Source organism: Simochromis diagramma, unplaced genomic scaffold (assembly GCF_900408965.1).
Source record: "Simochromis diagramma unplaced genomic scaffold, fSimDia1.1 OVJJ01000365.1, whole genome shotgun sequence".
NCBI classification, from domain to species: Eukaryota; Metazoa; Chordata; class Actinopteri; order Cichliformes; family Cichlidae; genus Simochromis; species Simochromis diagramma.
Window position 1 is genome coordinate 111,176 of NW_024387230.1, and position 12,928 is coordinate 124,103.

General features: G+C 38.6%; 1 protein-coding gene across 2 annotated transcripts; it reads right to left on the bottom strand.

The window, feature by feature from the left end:
- Positions 1 to 608: 608 nt before the first annotated feature.
- On the bottom strand, positions 609 to 12,868 carry LOC120746867 (butyrophilin subfamily 3 member A2-like). 2 transcript variants are annotated; one of them, XM_040052369.1, is made up of 6 exons: positions 11,412 to 12,868; positions 6,821 to 7,171; positions 5,551 to 5,764; positions 4,058 to 4,122; positions 3,350 to 3,460; positions 609 to 2,087 (listed from the first exon to the last, which is right to left on the bottom strand). In XM_040052369.1, the coding sequence occupies exons 1-6, from the start codon at positions 11,458 to 11,460 to the stop codon at positions 1,423 to 1,425; spliced, it is 1,455 nt and encodes a 484-aa protein (XP_039908303.1). In that variant the 5' UTR covers positions 11,461 to 12,868; the 3' UTR covers positions 609 to 1,422. The 2 variants fall into 2 exon arrangements, with proteins under 2 accessions (XP_039908303.1, XP_039908304.1); XM_040052370.1 differs by lacking the exon at positions 11,412 to 12,868 and adding an exon at positions 8,458 to 9,214.
- Between the last annotated feature and the right edge of the window lie 60 nt (positions 12,869 to 12,928).

Below are 12,928 nucleotides of genomic sequence, written 5' to 3' on the forward strand. Positions count from 1 at the left end.
AACGGATGAATATTAAATGTATTATTCTTTTTACCTTTCAAATTGCTCTTAACTATAAAGACTCAGTAGAACTTAAAAATCATCTCAACTGTTAACAGGTATGTCAAAATATAAAGATTAGAAAATCCAACAAACTCTTAAACTGTGCAAGGTCTGTGTGTGTGCTCACGTGCATGCATGTAAGTGAGTAACTGAGTAGTTACAGAAACTTTCTTCACATAGCATCAAGTTAATTCATGTTTGAAGTCAGAGTATCGCACTTCATTAGCTTCTTATATTCAGGAAATGTCTAACCTGCCCAGAGAAGGTGGTATTTCTGGATCATTTTCACATGCTCAATTTCCCTTTGGGATTAATGAAGTTTCTCTGATTCTGATATGTCTTTTCAGCTGCAACAACATGTTGTTGCATCTCTGGCAGATGCAGTTCCGGATTTTAAGTGTTGCACTGAATGCTTTTGTGTTCTTTTTCCCTATTAAAGCCCAAAGATGCCACCCAAATACACATTTAAGGGTTGAACTATAAAAAATAGGAATTTTTTGCAGTTTTTCACAATTCGCAGGTGCTCTATGAATGTAATCCCTGTGAATTTTGGAGGTTTCCTGTACTTCAGTAGTGTTCACACTTTATTTTCTTTCAGGTTTCAGACTAATATTGTCTGAAGAAATAAACAATGAACTGGAGTGTGGAAGACATACAAAGCATAAGCTTGAGAAAATGATCATTTTTGTTTATATAACACATACAAATATTTCATTAAGTATTTAGCTTTTGAAACCTGAAACATTAAGCCAAATAGAACATTTTAAATTTGTATTACAAAGCAGTTTTAAGTAATGTAAACCCTCAATACAACCTTTGACATCAAATGTTTTGGTAACATAAAGCAACATTTACATTACAGTAAAACAGAAATCAAAATTAAGGTACTAAGATTCAATAAAACAACACACACACACACACACACACACACAAACACACACACACACACAATATGTTGGTTATATAATACATACAAATTAATAATACATTCAAATAGTCTATGTTTAATGCTCATTAGCTTAAAACCCAAGACTTCATTTCATTTCAGCTCTTACCTTTTAAATAACTGTTGGTGTAAAAAAAAATAACCATCCATAAACAAAAATACAAAGAGCAAACAGGAATTAAAACAGTCGGTTCATGAATGTCTGTCTAAGTGTTATCCATCAGCATGCCAGCCATGCTTTATATGGATTTTTCCCCATAGCACACCCAAATGAAAATCTTATAAAAGAAGAACTATAAGGCCAAAGTAATTTCAAAGTTGATATCTTCTAGTTTCTGAAGCCAAGCTTGTAAAACATCTGGCTAAGATGCAGTCATTAGTAGATGTTAACTGAAAGTTTTCCAGTTTTTGTTCTCCTTTTGTGAATTGGCAGCTCATGACTCTTCAGTTAAATCTTCCAGTACATAAAAGCGGTTATTATTGCAAGCTAAATGAGAACCTGCTGAATAACTTCTATGCAGTGGCGAGAATGCATCTTGATCTAGGAGGGCTTCAGCCTCACTCTTTGAGCTGCTAATGTGGTCCAGCATTTTCTCTGCATTGCTGGTTAAAGACAAGCTAGGTAACGCTAAAGACATAATAGCAGGACTACTTCTGTTGCGATGTTTTCTTTGGATTGGTTGGCCCGGTGCTGGATTGCTGTTTTGCCTCTTGACTCCTAAATGTGAACCTTTGTGGTGTAAGCTGCCAGATTTTGGAGGGTAAGTTTTGGTTGAAGCTGTGAATTTTGGATTATAGTCATCAGCACAGTAACTAGCGTTGGAGTCAAGGTCAGAATAATGATTGAAAGGTTTTTTGGGGATGTCTGGTTTGGACGTGAAAAGGCCCCAAATTGGTTGTTCATGCTGGGTAGCAACAGCACGAGACGGCTGATCATTTCTTTTCAGCTGGCGAATGATCTCTTCTTTCTCCTGAAGCTCTGACTTGAGTCCAGCCAATCTTTCTTTTAGCTGCTCAGTTAAACTATTTAACATATTTTCAGTGCTGCTATTCTTTCTTTGGTCTGATGACTTCCTGTGAAGACGCTTCTTTTTTTGGGCTGTGTAGACAGAAAAAAAAATGTGTCATTAATAATGTGACATTAATTTACGGATTAACAAGAAGGGAAAGTAAAAGCAACCCAAACTATTTTTGTAAAAGAAGACATAATTTTAAAGTGACTTTAGCTGTGAAGCAACAAAATGAAGATTTTTCCCACCAAACATTTGAATCTGAAGGTAATAAAAACATTAAAACACTTATAGGCAACTTTTCACAAGATTGTTGCCCGTCCTTAACTTCACTCCATAGTTGTACTTTCTTTTTTTCGATTGGTGACAGTTACAGGACCACCACCAAGGGAGGCACTGGGCACCCACCAAAATTGGCTGGCCCCCCAAGTGACCCCCAGCACCAAGAACACAAGTGAACACAAGAGAGGGCAAGACACCCTACAATGAGTTGAAACATTAACTTGTTATTTATTCCTGCATATATCATTTTTGTCACTTTAGATGTCCCTCACTGTTCTGTCTTTGGTGTGCCACCCCGATATTTTTTTGGCCCCCATATGAAAGATTTCTAGAGGTGTCCCTGAATAGACATGAAACAAGTAGAGATACTAAATAAAGATATTTTGGTGATTATGGAGAAGTAAATGTTATGGACTGGTACTTGTATATCACCTTTCTACTCAGTTGAGCAGACATCTAAGTCTCTTTCACCCAATCACATGTGTTCATGCAGCGCTTAAGTACTTTATAGCATTTACATGAATGCACTGGGGTCAAAATGGGGTTCGGTATCTGAACACGGATACCTCAGCGCGTAGTCAGTCAGACGAATCCACCAGGCTTACGATTGGCAGATGACTCGCTCTAACACCTGAGCCACAGCTGCCACTATGTGTGCACCTTTGGCCATTAAGAGCACTGCAACTATATTTCTAACTTTTGTTTTATAATATGTGACATTAATAGACTTTCACAAGTCTTACAGGACATTGTATTTTTTTTTCTTTTGAAGAGTGGGTTGATGAGTTTTTGATAGCACTAAAAGCAAAGCTGTTGCTATTGTTTTTTCTACTGAAACAAGCTGTCTTTAAGTACGAGTAAGTACTCAGCAACAGCACTTTGAGGTCTGTGGTCTCTTTGAGCATGTGGTTCTTGTTTGAGAGGTGCATGTCTGCTATCCTGTGGCAGTTGGACGACACTACAGACGTGAACCTTTTCAAGGCAGAGAAAACACTTAGATGCTCACCACTTCGCTCATGTCTTCACTTTTTAGCTGTATCATCTTTGTTAAATGAAGACAGTGACTTACTTGATTTATTGTGTTCCTTATATATCAGTAGAGCTAATATAGCTGAAAATAAGACAGAAGCCAACCCTCCAGCAGCAAAGGCAGCGGTGCAAATGTCAGAGCTGCAGGTGGCTGAAATAACAACATGCATGATGTTAACATCTGATCACATTATCTGCTAAATCACAAACATGATGTCTGCAACATAGAACTGGTTTTCCAATATCTAGGAACTATGGCAAACTAAGCAGCTTCCTTTCTTAAGAAGTGTTGCATAATCACGTAAATGGCTCCATGTATACAAAATAAAACACATGTTTTTATTTTATTACAACAAGATGTTTCCCGAGCTAATTATCGGAAGACTTTTCAGACTATACCTGAAAATAATTGAATCACCTTCAACTTCCTACAACTCAGATGTGAGATAATGCAAGAAAACTGTTTATTTAATGAACAGATTAATCAAATTGCATATGATTTGATTTGAGGTTGGATATGTGTGGTGGTAGTTCTTTTTTTATTTGTTTTAGTTAAAAAGGGACAATGTATTATATAAACATGATTGTTGTCATTTGATGCACTGTTCCAGAGTTTAACACTAATTTGCATCTGCAGTTCATGAGCAGATTGGAGTTTTTAAAAGTAAGTGAACTTCCTACAACAGGCTGCATTTCTCTTATTCTGTTAGCCAGCAGGTACATGTGTGATGTTCAAGTCCCCGTGTACCTGATATGAGGATCTTTGTCTCTCTGGTCTGGTTGATCTCTGGCTGGTGAACCCTGCAGGTGATGCTGTGAGAACAAATAAAGCACATGCAAGTTGGTTAGTTTTAGAGTAAATTAGTAACATTTTATGTGGACAAAGGTGTTTTGTTTTCAAAAGATTTTTAACAATAAGTGCCCTTTGTCACCGATTCTGTTTAGAATTTTTATGGACAGAATTTCTAAGCGTAGCCAAGTGGTGGAAGGCTTTCACAGAGAATCTCATGTCTGCTTTATACAGATGTTTTGGTTCTGTTGGCATCATCGGGTAATGGCCTCCAGCTCGCACTGGAACGGTTCGCAGCCAAGTGTGAAGCGGTGGAAATGAGAATCAGCACATGATTCTCATTCCGGAGGCCATGGTCGTCAGCTGGAAAAGGGTGGAGTGCCCACTCAGGGACGAGTTCCTGCACCATGAGTGATTGCAGTGATGCAGACGCCAAACTGGTCCATCATGATGAAGGGAGAGATGAGTGTCAAAGTGAAGCGCTCTGTTAGCCGATCAATCTACCTCCCTACCCTCAATTATGGTCATGAGCTGTGGGTAGTGACTGAAAAGACAAGATCGCACATAAAAGCGACAGAATTGGGCTTCCTCCGAAGAGTGACTGGCCTCTCCCTTAGAGAGTCGGGCCATTCGGGAGGGGCTCAGAGTAGAGCCGCTGCTCCTCCACATCGAAAAGAGCCAGTTGAGGTGGTTCAGGCATCTGACAGTGTCAAATGCCTGAACCACCCGGGCCTCCTCCCAGTGGAACACTCAGCTGCTTGGGAATGCCTTGGTGTTGCTCCAGGCAAACTGGAGGAGGTGGCTGGGGAGAGACAGGTCTGGGCTTCTCTGCTTAGACTTCCGGCCCCGGATAATTAGAAGAAGATAAATAGGATGGATAGATGTTTTTTAAGAAATTAAATATAATGATGAGTTGGGAAAAAAACTGGCTGCTTGTGTCTGATTTACTTACCAAACATGGTATATCACTGGTTAAATCTTTTAAGAAAACAGGATCAATTTAATAGAACCAAATTTAAATGTTGTTTTTTTGGGTGTTCCCTTTAAGGGTGACTGCAGCAAGTCATCCATGCACATCTCACCCTCTGCCCTCGCTCTTTTCTTCACATCTCTTGTGTCTATTGCTTTGGACGTTTAAGACTTCACAGAGAGAAATACGTTCATACACAAGAGTTTTAGCTTTAAAGAAATCATAAATGCCAATGACCAGTCAAAATAAGGTCATAAGATTTAAAACTATTCCTGTTCACATTGCACTAATGATGTCTTAACTCAACAACAAGTCTGTTTCATGATACATGATGTACCGCATCGCAACCTCTCGCATATGAGAGAGCAACTTCTGATGTGTCTGAGAAATGTTTTGAGGGATAAGGAAAACATTTTGTTTATGTTACACAAAATAAATTATCAGTGAGTTTTAAAAGACGGAGCAATGATGTCAGTTGAACCTGCTGTTCGCTTCCTGCAGAGTAACTCTTTGTTTGATGATGAAACGTCCGCTGGCATCTCGATCTCTTTCTGAACCTTGAGCAGGGATGTCGTTTCCTTGGTGATCCAGAAATGTTACCTGAGGCTCTGTTGGCCAGAAGTTCACCTCACACTGCACAGTCACCCCACATCTTTCAACCGAAACCACTGAGAGCTTTGGCTCCGAGACTGCACCTGTAAACAAAAATATCTAATCAGGTGTGCCAACTGAATCTTTCATCTGTCATCACATCCTGAATAACCAGCTTCATGACTAGTTTTTATGTGCATAATTCAAGCCATCGTCTTAATTAAGCTTCAGGCAACCAACTATACCAAATGTAGTTTACTGTGAGTAGCTAAAGATGACGAAGTTATCAAAAGGTAAATAGGTAAAGATTAAAATCTTTCTTAATAAAATTAAACACTATAAAAAGTCTTCTTTAGAAGCTTCATTAGAGTGAAAAATTGAGCAATTAATCACATAAACTTGGTAAACAACTTCAAAGAGATATGATTTTTAGAATAACTACATGGGGAACAAATAGTGTACACAGTTTACTCTGTACACAATTTAAAGTACTGGAGAGAGCACATAATGACAACATAATGAGGACAAAACCAGTTGAACCTGAGACACTCTGACGCACATGTGTGCACAGACTGAACTCTCAGCCTTTGTTGACACAGTACTTCACGCAAGCTTAGAAGTGTCACTTACTTCTTATCCATTCACAAGCTTCATTTCATACTCAGAGTAAACACAGGTTCTAGATTTACCCACAAAGTGTAATGGAGCTGCTAAAAAATGTTTTCTATCATGAAATTACTATTGAAGTATTAACAACTAGCTGGGGTTTTTTTGTCATTTTTATGGGCCAAAAATTGCTTAGCACTGTTGCCTCACAGAAGCCAGCTGTACTGCAAAAATGTCTATCTAACCATGTGTTACAATCTTACAATCAGCCAAAAAGTCTTTTTGATGCTGTTTTGAGAGGCGAATACTATGAAAATTACACTCAAGCAAGCGTGTTATCCTCTTTCATCATTTAGACGTGACTTGGCTTAATCCATCAAAATGCCATCGCTGGGTCTATTTGGACACTGAATCTGAATAATTCACAGAAATGTATAAAAGGAGTCATTCACATTACTTGGTTCGTTCAGCCTACGATTTGATAAACTAGACCAGGTCCAAGGCCTGTGCAGCATTCCTAGCTTTGGTTATTAAGTGAACTTGAGAGGACGTACCAACAACAAGCTCCACTTCTGTGACCTCCCGAGGAGCTTTCTTCCAGAGCTTGAGGCATTTGTACTTCCCTGCATCAGACATTTTCACATTGGAGATCCTTAATGAGATGTTTCCATCTTTCAGTTCTTTCATGATCAAGCTTGTCCTGTACTCAAAGATTGGATTCTTTATCTCGTAGGTCTCACAGCCATCCCGATACAGGAAGACCACGTCTGGGTTCAGACCTTCTTTGGACCACTCAACAGTCGGAAAGTCAGTGCTGTCAGAGATCCTGAAGTTGCATGGTAGAATAACATCTCCACCAGCAAATGCTAGAACCTGCCCCTGTTTACCATGTGCAGCATGTTCACCTAGGAAAAAAATACATAAATATATGAATAAATGTATTCATTTAATACTACATTTTATACTACTTATTCATCTCTGGGTGAGGGACGAGCAGTCTAAACAGACCTGCCCAGACCTCCTTCTCCATGGCATTCCCAAACCAACTTAATAATGTAATTACTCCAGTTATTTTCAGGTGTGTCCTCAGGAATTCTCATACCCGAATCCACCCAAAACACCCCACCTAGGAGTCATCCAGTCATAATTATTTCAAACGGCTTCTTTGAAGGAGAAGCAGTTCTACTCTGACTCTGAAGGCCTGAATTTGTCACAGTCCTGGGTCGGTGACCCAGTGTTTTTGGTTTTTGTACTTTTACTTTTGATACTATTATGAATTATGACTGTTTGTGTTTTGGTTTCCCAGTGTTTATTCTGTGCTCCCTCTGTTTTGTGTCATCCCTGCCTGTGTATCCCCTCTAGTGTAGTCAGGTCTCTAAGTCTGTGTCTTTGCATGTGTGTGTGTTTCCTGTTTTACTTTGAAGGTCTGTGTGTGATCGCAGTGTGTTTAATTATCACCTGTCCCGTCGTGTCAGATTACTCCCAGCTGTGCCCTCCTTCTGTGTCTCAGTCCATCGTTATCCCTCTGTGTATTTAAGCCTTGTGTCTGCCTGTTAGTTGCTGGTTCATCTGCGTTATCTCCCTACAGCATCTTATGGTTTTCTCTCTGTGTCTTCCTGCATCTCTGTTTCTGGCTTCAGCCTTGTTTTATGCTTAGTCTTCCCAGTTTAGGTTTTCTCAGTTCTGTTTTTTCGCCACCGTCGCCTTTTTGTATTTTCAATCGCCCCAAATAAAGCTACCTCACATCAGCAGTGCCTGCATCTTGGGTCCTTTACTAATTCCACACGGCTCGCCCCGCTGACCTTGACAGAATTCTTATTCTTTCAGTCACTATATTTATAACTTGGGCTTGTTTTCATTTATTTCAGTTATGCAGTTAACAATCAGACAAATAATAAAACAAAGACATGATTTTTTCTTTTTAAAGCTGCACTGGATAGCACTACTATTCCACTGACTCCTATAGGATGGTATTGCATTTACTTGTAATAATGAGACCTTGGACCTTATTTGTGCAACTGGAATTGAACTTTTTTTTTTTTGCCATACTTTTCAGTTTTTTATACTAGTCAGTTTCCTACTTGCGACCAGATTGAGATATAGCATTTGCATTTGCCAATTGCTGTTTGGCTCTTTAAATTATTCAGTGGCTTGCATTTGCTTTCTTGCGCAAGAACAGTTGTTTGCTTACGCAATTTTGTGTTTTTCCTTCCTTGATATGGCAGCAGATATCATGTCATCATGATTGTCTCATCAGGCTGCACAAAGGTGAGATGATTTGCAGCCACCGACTGTAAAAACTATAAAATAAAGAAGGGCTGAGTGACTTTCTTTGAGCAACACTGTATCAGTCACAAATGGCAGTGCATAACCAGATGAGATAAAAGAGATGGTTAATTAATAATGATCGAGAAATTACAAACAACTGTAAAACCAAAGACAAACTCTACCACCTCACGTGGCAGATAGAGAGCGCTTCCTCATACTTGATTCCTCATAGTGGATTAGTTGTTTTGTTTTTTTTTTTCTCTTTTTTCTGGTTCTTGTACAGGAGATGTGGAAGCAGTTCAGTTAACTTCTATAATTATTTTAATTTCATAACTTAGAGATGACTTTGACCTAACAGTAACAGGTTTGACATTTTGGTCTAATTAATTATTCAGCTTGTGTACTTTGTGTTTTTCTACAGATGACATTTGAGTTTAGCAGCTTGCAGAAAAAGAATCACAAACTAACAGATAAGCTGACAGACTGCAGGTAAATCACTCAATAATAAGTCAGTGTTATGCCTCTTACAGTTGCTAATAACTGGAGTGGGTGGGTTGTTTGCTTCAATTACAGAGCATTATGTTAACACTTAACATTTTAAATTTTCTTCTTTTTTTCTTTTTTCCTCTTCTTGCCTGGGTTCCTTCATTACATGAAGGAACCTTTAAAAAAAAAAAAACAAGCGCGTCCATGCTCACAGGTGTACACACGGGTGATCACACCCACAAACTACACCCTTTCTTTCTCAGCAGGTGATCCAGGTGATTGATATATGCATTTTTTTTCTTTTTTTTTCCTGCTCATTCTGTTGGTTTTTGGTTTTTGCCCTTCTCCCCCGTCCCTCTTCTCAGCTGTTTCTCTTTCCCTCTTTCTTTCCCCCAGTCAAGTCTGTCCCATATTCAGTAAGTGAAAATAAAATAAACAATAAAAGGTGAATCAAATGGACCATTATGGCAAGGCTGGGATGGTCAATTTGGTAAAGTAAATCCGTTGGGCATCTTTCTTTGCCTTTAGACAATAATTCTGATGGCAAAAGAGCCAAAAGGGACAGGAAAAAAAAAAAAAAAAAAAAAGTGGATTCGTTTTCAAATAAAGATCTTACATTTCAGGAGTCCCCAATTTTTTAGATTGTATAGTTGTTTCTGTTAAAGGTTTTTCCATAAACATTCTTTAAAAAAGTTCTAAATGTGACCCGATTAATGTTGATTGATGTTGCAAAATTTCCAATAAATTTCCATTAAGGGTGCTTTGAGTGCTGGATTGCTCTTGTGCCTTTGCTTTAACTGCATAAAATCAAAGGCAGCTTGGCCTTTGTGACTGAAACGATACTTTGACAGTCACATTTATGCCTCAGAGTCAGATACTCAAACAACTGCCACAAAAATAATGCAGTATGATAAGGCGCAATAGCAGGAATCCCTGTAAACATACAACTATTCAGAATATCTGGACAAGGGACAAACATTGTGGTGCTGCACACGTTCTGGTTTCCTGGTTGGAGTTCCTTTGATAAATCATAGGCGCACCAAATATTCTGGGCCACCCATGAGATCCAGAAAATTTGGCTGTTGCCCTTTAATCCAAGTTAGCAAACTAGCATGGACTCTCAAACAACACTAGTAAGGAATAATAGTCGCAGTAGTAAAATATTAAAATATAACAATATTGTAAGCTGCATTATTACAGTGATGATCACATGAAACAGCCGGAGGCATAAAGCAAAATCTCTGCTCCCGGAAAAATATTTGCACCTCTTACAGAAGAACAATGATTTGTATTGTTGACATAACCTTTTGCATACATCCTACCACAAAGTATAAATGTGAAAACAGGTCTTAAGTTAATCCGACTCATCAGTGGAAACTATGCAATAACTTATCTCATATTCCAACACTGTGAATGCACGAATGTGTGAGTCATATCTCCCTCTTATCACTGTGTGAGCCTGTAATTACTGTTATAATAGCAATAACACGAAGGTGGTTCTGTCAACATACAGTTTGTAATGTAATTGCATTCACATGTAAACATTTTGCACTTATAAAAAGATTTAGGAAAATCCAATTAGAATCGGGGACTTTGTTGGGACACCGAGGCCATCTGAGAGAGATAATCTCTCCAGCGTGTCCTGGTTCTGCCCCGAGGCCTCCTCCTGGTGGGACATGCCTTTAAGACCTCACCCAGGAGGTTTGCTTTTACACTCAGCTCTCTCTTCACCACAACAGACCGGCATAGCATCCGCATCCCGGCAGCCGCAGCACCAATACGCCTATTGATCTCCCCTTCTCCCGTCACATGTGAACAAGACCCCGAGACTTAAACTCCTCCAATTGGGGCAGAAACTCGTCCCTGACTGATTCTGAGACCACCCAGTTGAAAGCCTTCTGCCACTTGCTGCACCTAGAAATTCTGTCCATAAACATTATGAGCAGAATAATTTTATATCACTCCATTTCAGTTTCAAAGCAAATCAATTCATTTTCAAAATATAAAATTCAATTTCAATTTAGTGATGATCATTTTCAAACCATAAATTCAAATTCAAATTTAACTTATTCAAATTCAGTTTCTGATGGCACAGATTTCTGCCCATAGACTATCATTTTAACAATAACACAACGATCTTCTTGCTGTCATGTTCATGGAATTTAAAGCTGGTAAAACAAGTTTGTCTTATTTGTTATTTAGCCTTAAACTTTGTGTTACTTAAACGTACAAATCATGGACATTTGCCTCTTTGCTCTTCTGTGTAACTTCATTTGTAACCTTTTTTGTCATTACTATTGGGATTACATAAATTTGCAGCTCATTTATATAGCTATAAACACATGTAATATAATGTAATAATAGCAGCTGAAGTAGTATTCCCCTCCTTACCTGTAAAAAATAGCAGCAGCCTGGCACACAGAAAAAGGCGCTGATACATCACCAAGGGGAAAAGGCTGAAGTTTCCCTTTAGTCACTGAAATGGTGTAAAAGTTCATAGAAAGTGTACACCGGCCTGAAAACAGGACGAGCCCATTAAAGACAGTACGGTAGACAGGACGCACAGAGACACTGCCTGGAGTTCATTCATGAGGTTTCACTATCGGTGTGTGTGTGGTGCGTTCAAGTACACTCCGTGTTTATAGCTACCTAATGTCCTAAACTGTCATTAAAATATAAAATAAAATACAGTGATAAAAGCATTTTGTGCTACCAGTTTCACTGTAGCACAATGGACTAAACTTGCCACTTGACTTTTTTTCTTTCTTTCTTTCCGTTTATGAGTGTGGGAGAACATTTTCTCCCTGCACACAAGGACGTTCCAACCTGAATATACACATGGATAACACAAGTCACATGACAATGCATTGGGAAAATGTATGAACGGGTGCAAGTGGTTATTTTTGACTGTGAATGCACTTCAGGAAGCCTGAGGCATATTCTTGAAGACTACCTAAAGAAATTACAAGAAACATTGCCTAAGAGCGTTCGGACTTTGTACCCATTTGTGTTTGTACTTTTCAATGTATTAATCTTTGTCGTCAGTGTGTGCAAATTCAACAAACTTTACAAACCGAGACATGTTTTTGCCCTACAAACTTTACAAACTACAACTTTTTAATAATAATAATAATAATAATAATAATAATAATAGACACAGTTGAAGACATAAAAGTAATACCAAAGACTTACATCAATATACATTATAGATATGAAAAGATACAATGAAATAAATAAACACTTAACACCTGGGTTAAGTGTTCCTGGTGGAGTCATGTGACACTTAAAATCGGGGCAGCGATAAAAGCATTTCCTGAGTAAAAAGTAAAGTCAGGGAAATTAGCTCTGATTCATGCCAGCAGAAAGTACACTGGGATAACCAGGGCAGCAAACAAAGGCACAAATGACCTTGTGCAAAACATTAGCAAACAAGAATGATTTGGGAGCCTTTTTCTTTTTTTCGGATAACAAAACATTTTTGTTACATGAGCCACTGAAACAGAGCTCAATGTCCAATGTTTCATCTATAAAAATACAAACATATCAATTTCCATTTGCACAGTTTATGCAAAAACATAATTGGAAATATTTTTTTTTCCCTCAAGCACATTAATACATAACAGTATACAAAAAAATACAATAGCAAGTAAAAAAAGGCTTTAAAGTGCAAGAAAAAAATTAGCTAAAATTATTTCATCTATTGGAAAAGCACTCCTATATGTTAACAAAGGGATGGTGAAATGGCCTGCATTTGTATAGGTTTACTAGTCCCTAAGGACCCCAAAGCGCTTCACACATCCAGTCATCCACGCATTCACACACTGGTGATGGCAGCTACATTGTAGCCACAGCCACCCTGGGGCGCACTGACAGAGGCGAGGCTGTCGAACACTGGCGCCACCGGGCCC

Bases quoted from the DNA above. Each gene is read 5' to 3' on its own strand.
- LOC120746867 (XM_040052369.1), bottom strand. From the start codon at position 11,460: ATGTATCAGCGCCTTTTTCTGTGTGCCAGGCTGCTGCTATTTTTTACA. The intron at 5,765-6,820 runs GTACGTCCTCTC...TTTTGTTTACAG, and splicing joins AGAAGTGGAGCTTGTTGTTG to GTGCAGTCTCGGAGCCAAAG. The intron at 3,461-4,057 runs GTACACGGGGAC...TTGTTATTTCAG, and splicing joins GACAAAGATCCTCATATCAG to CCACCTGCAGCTCTGACATT.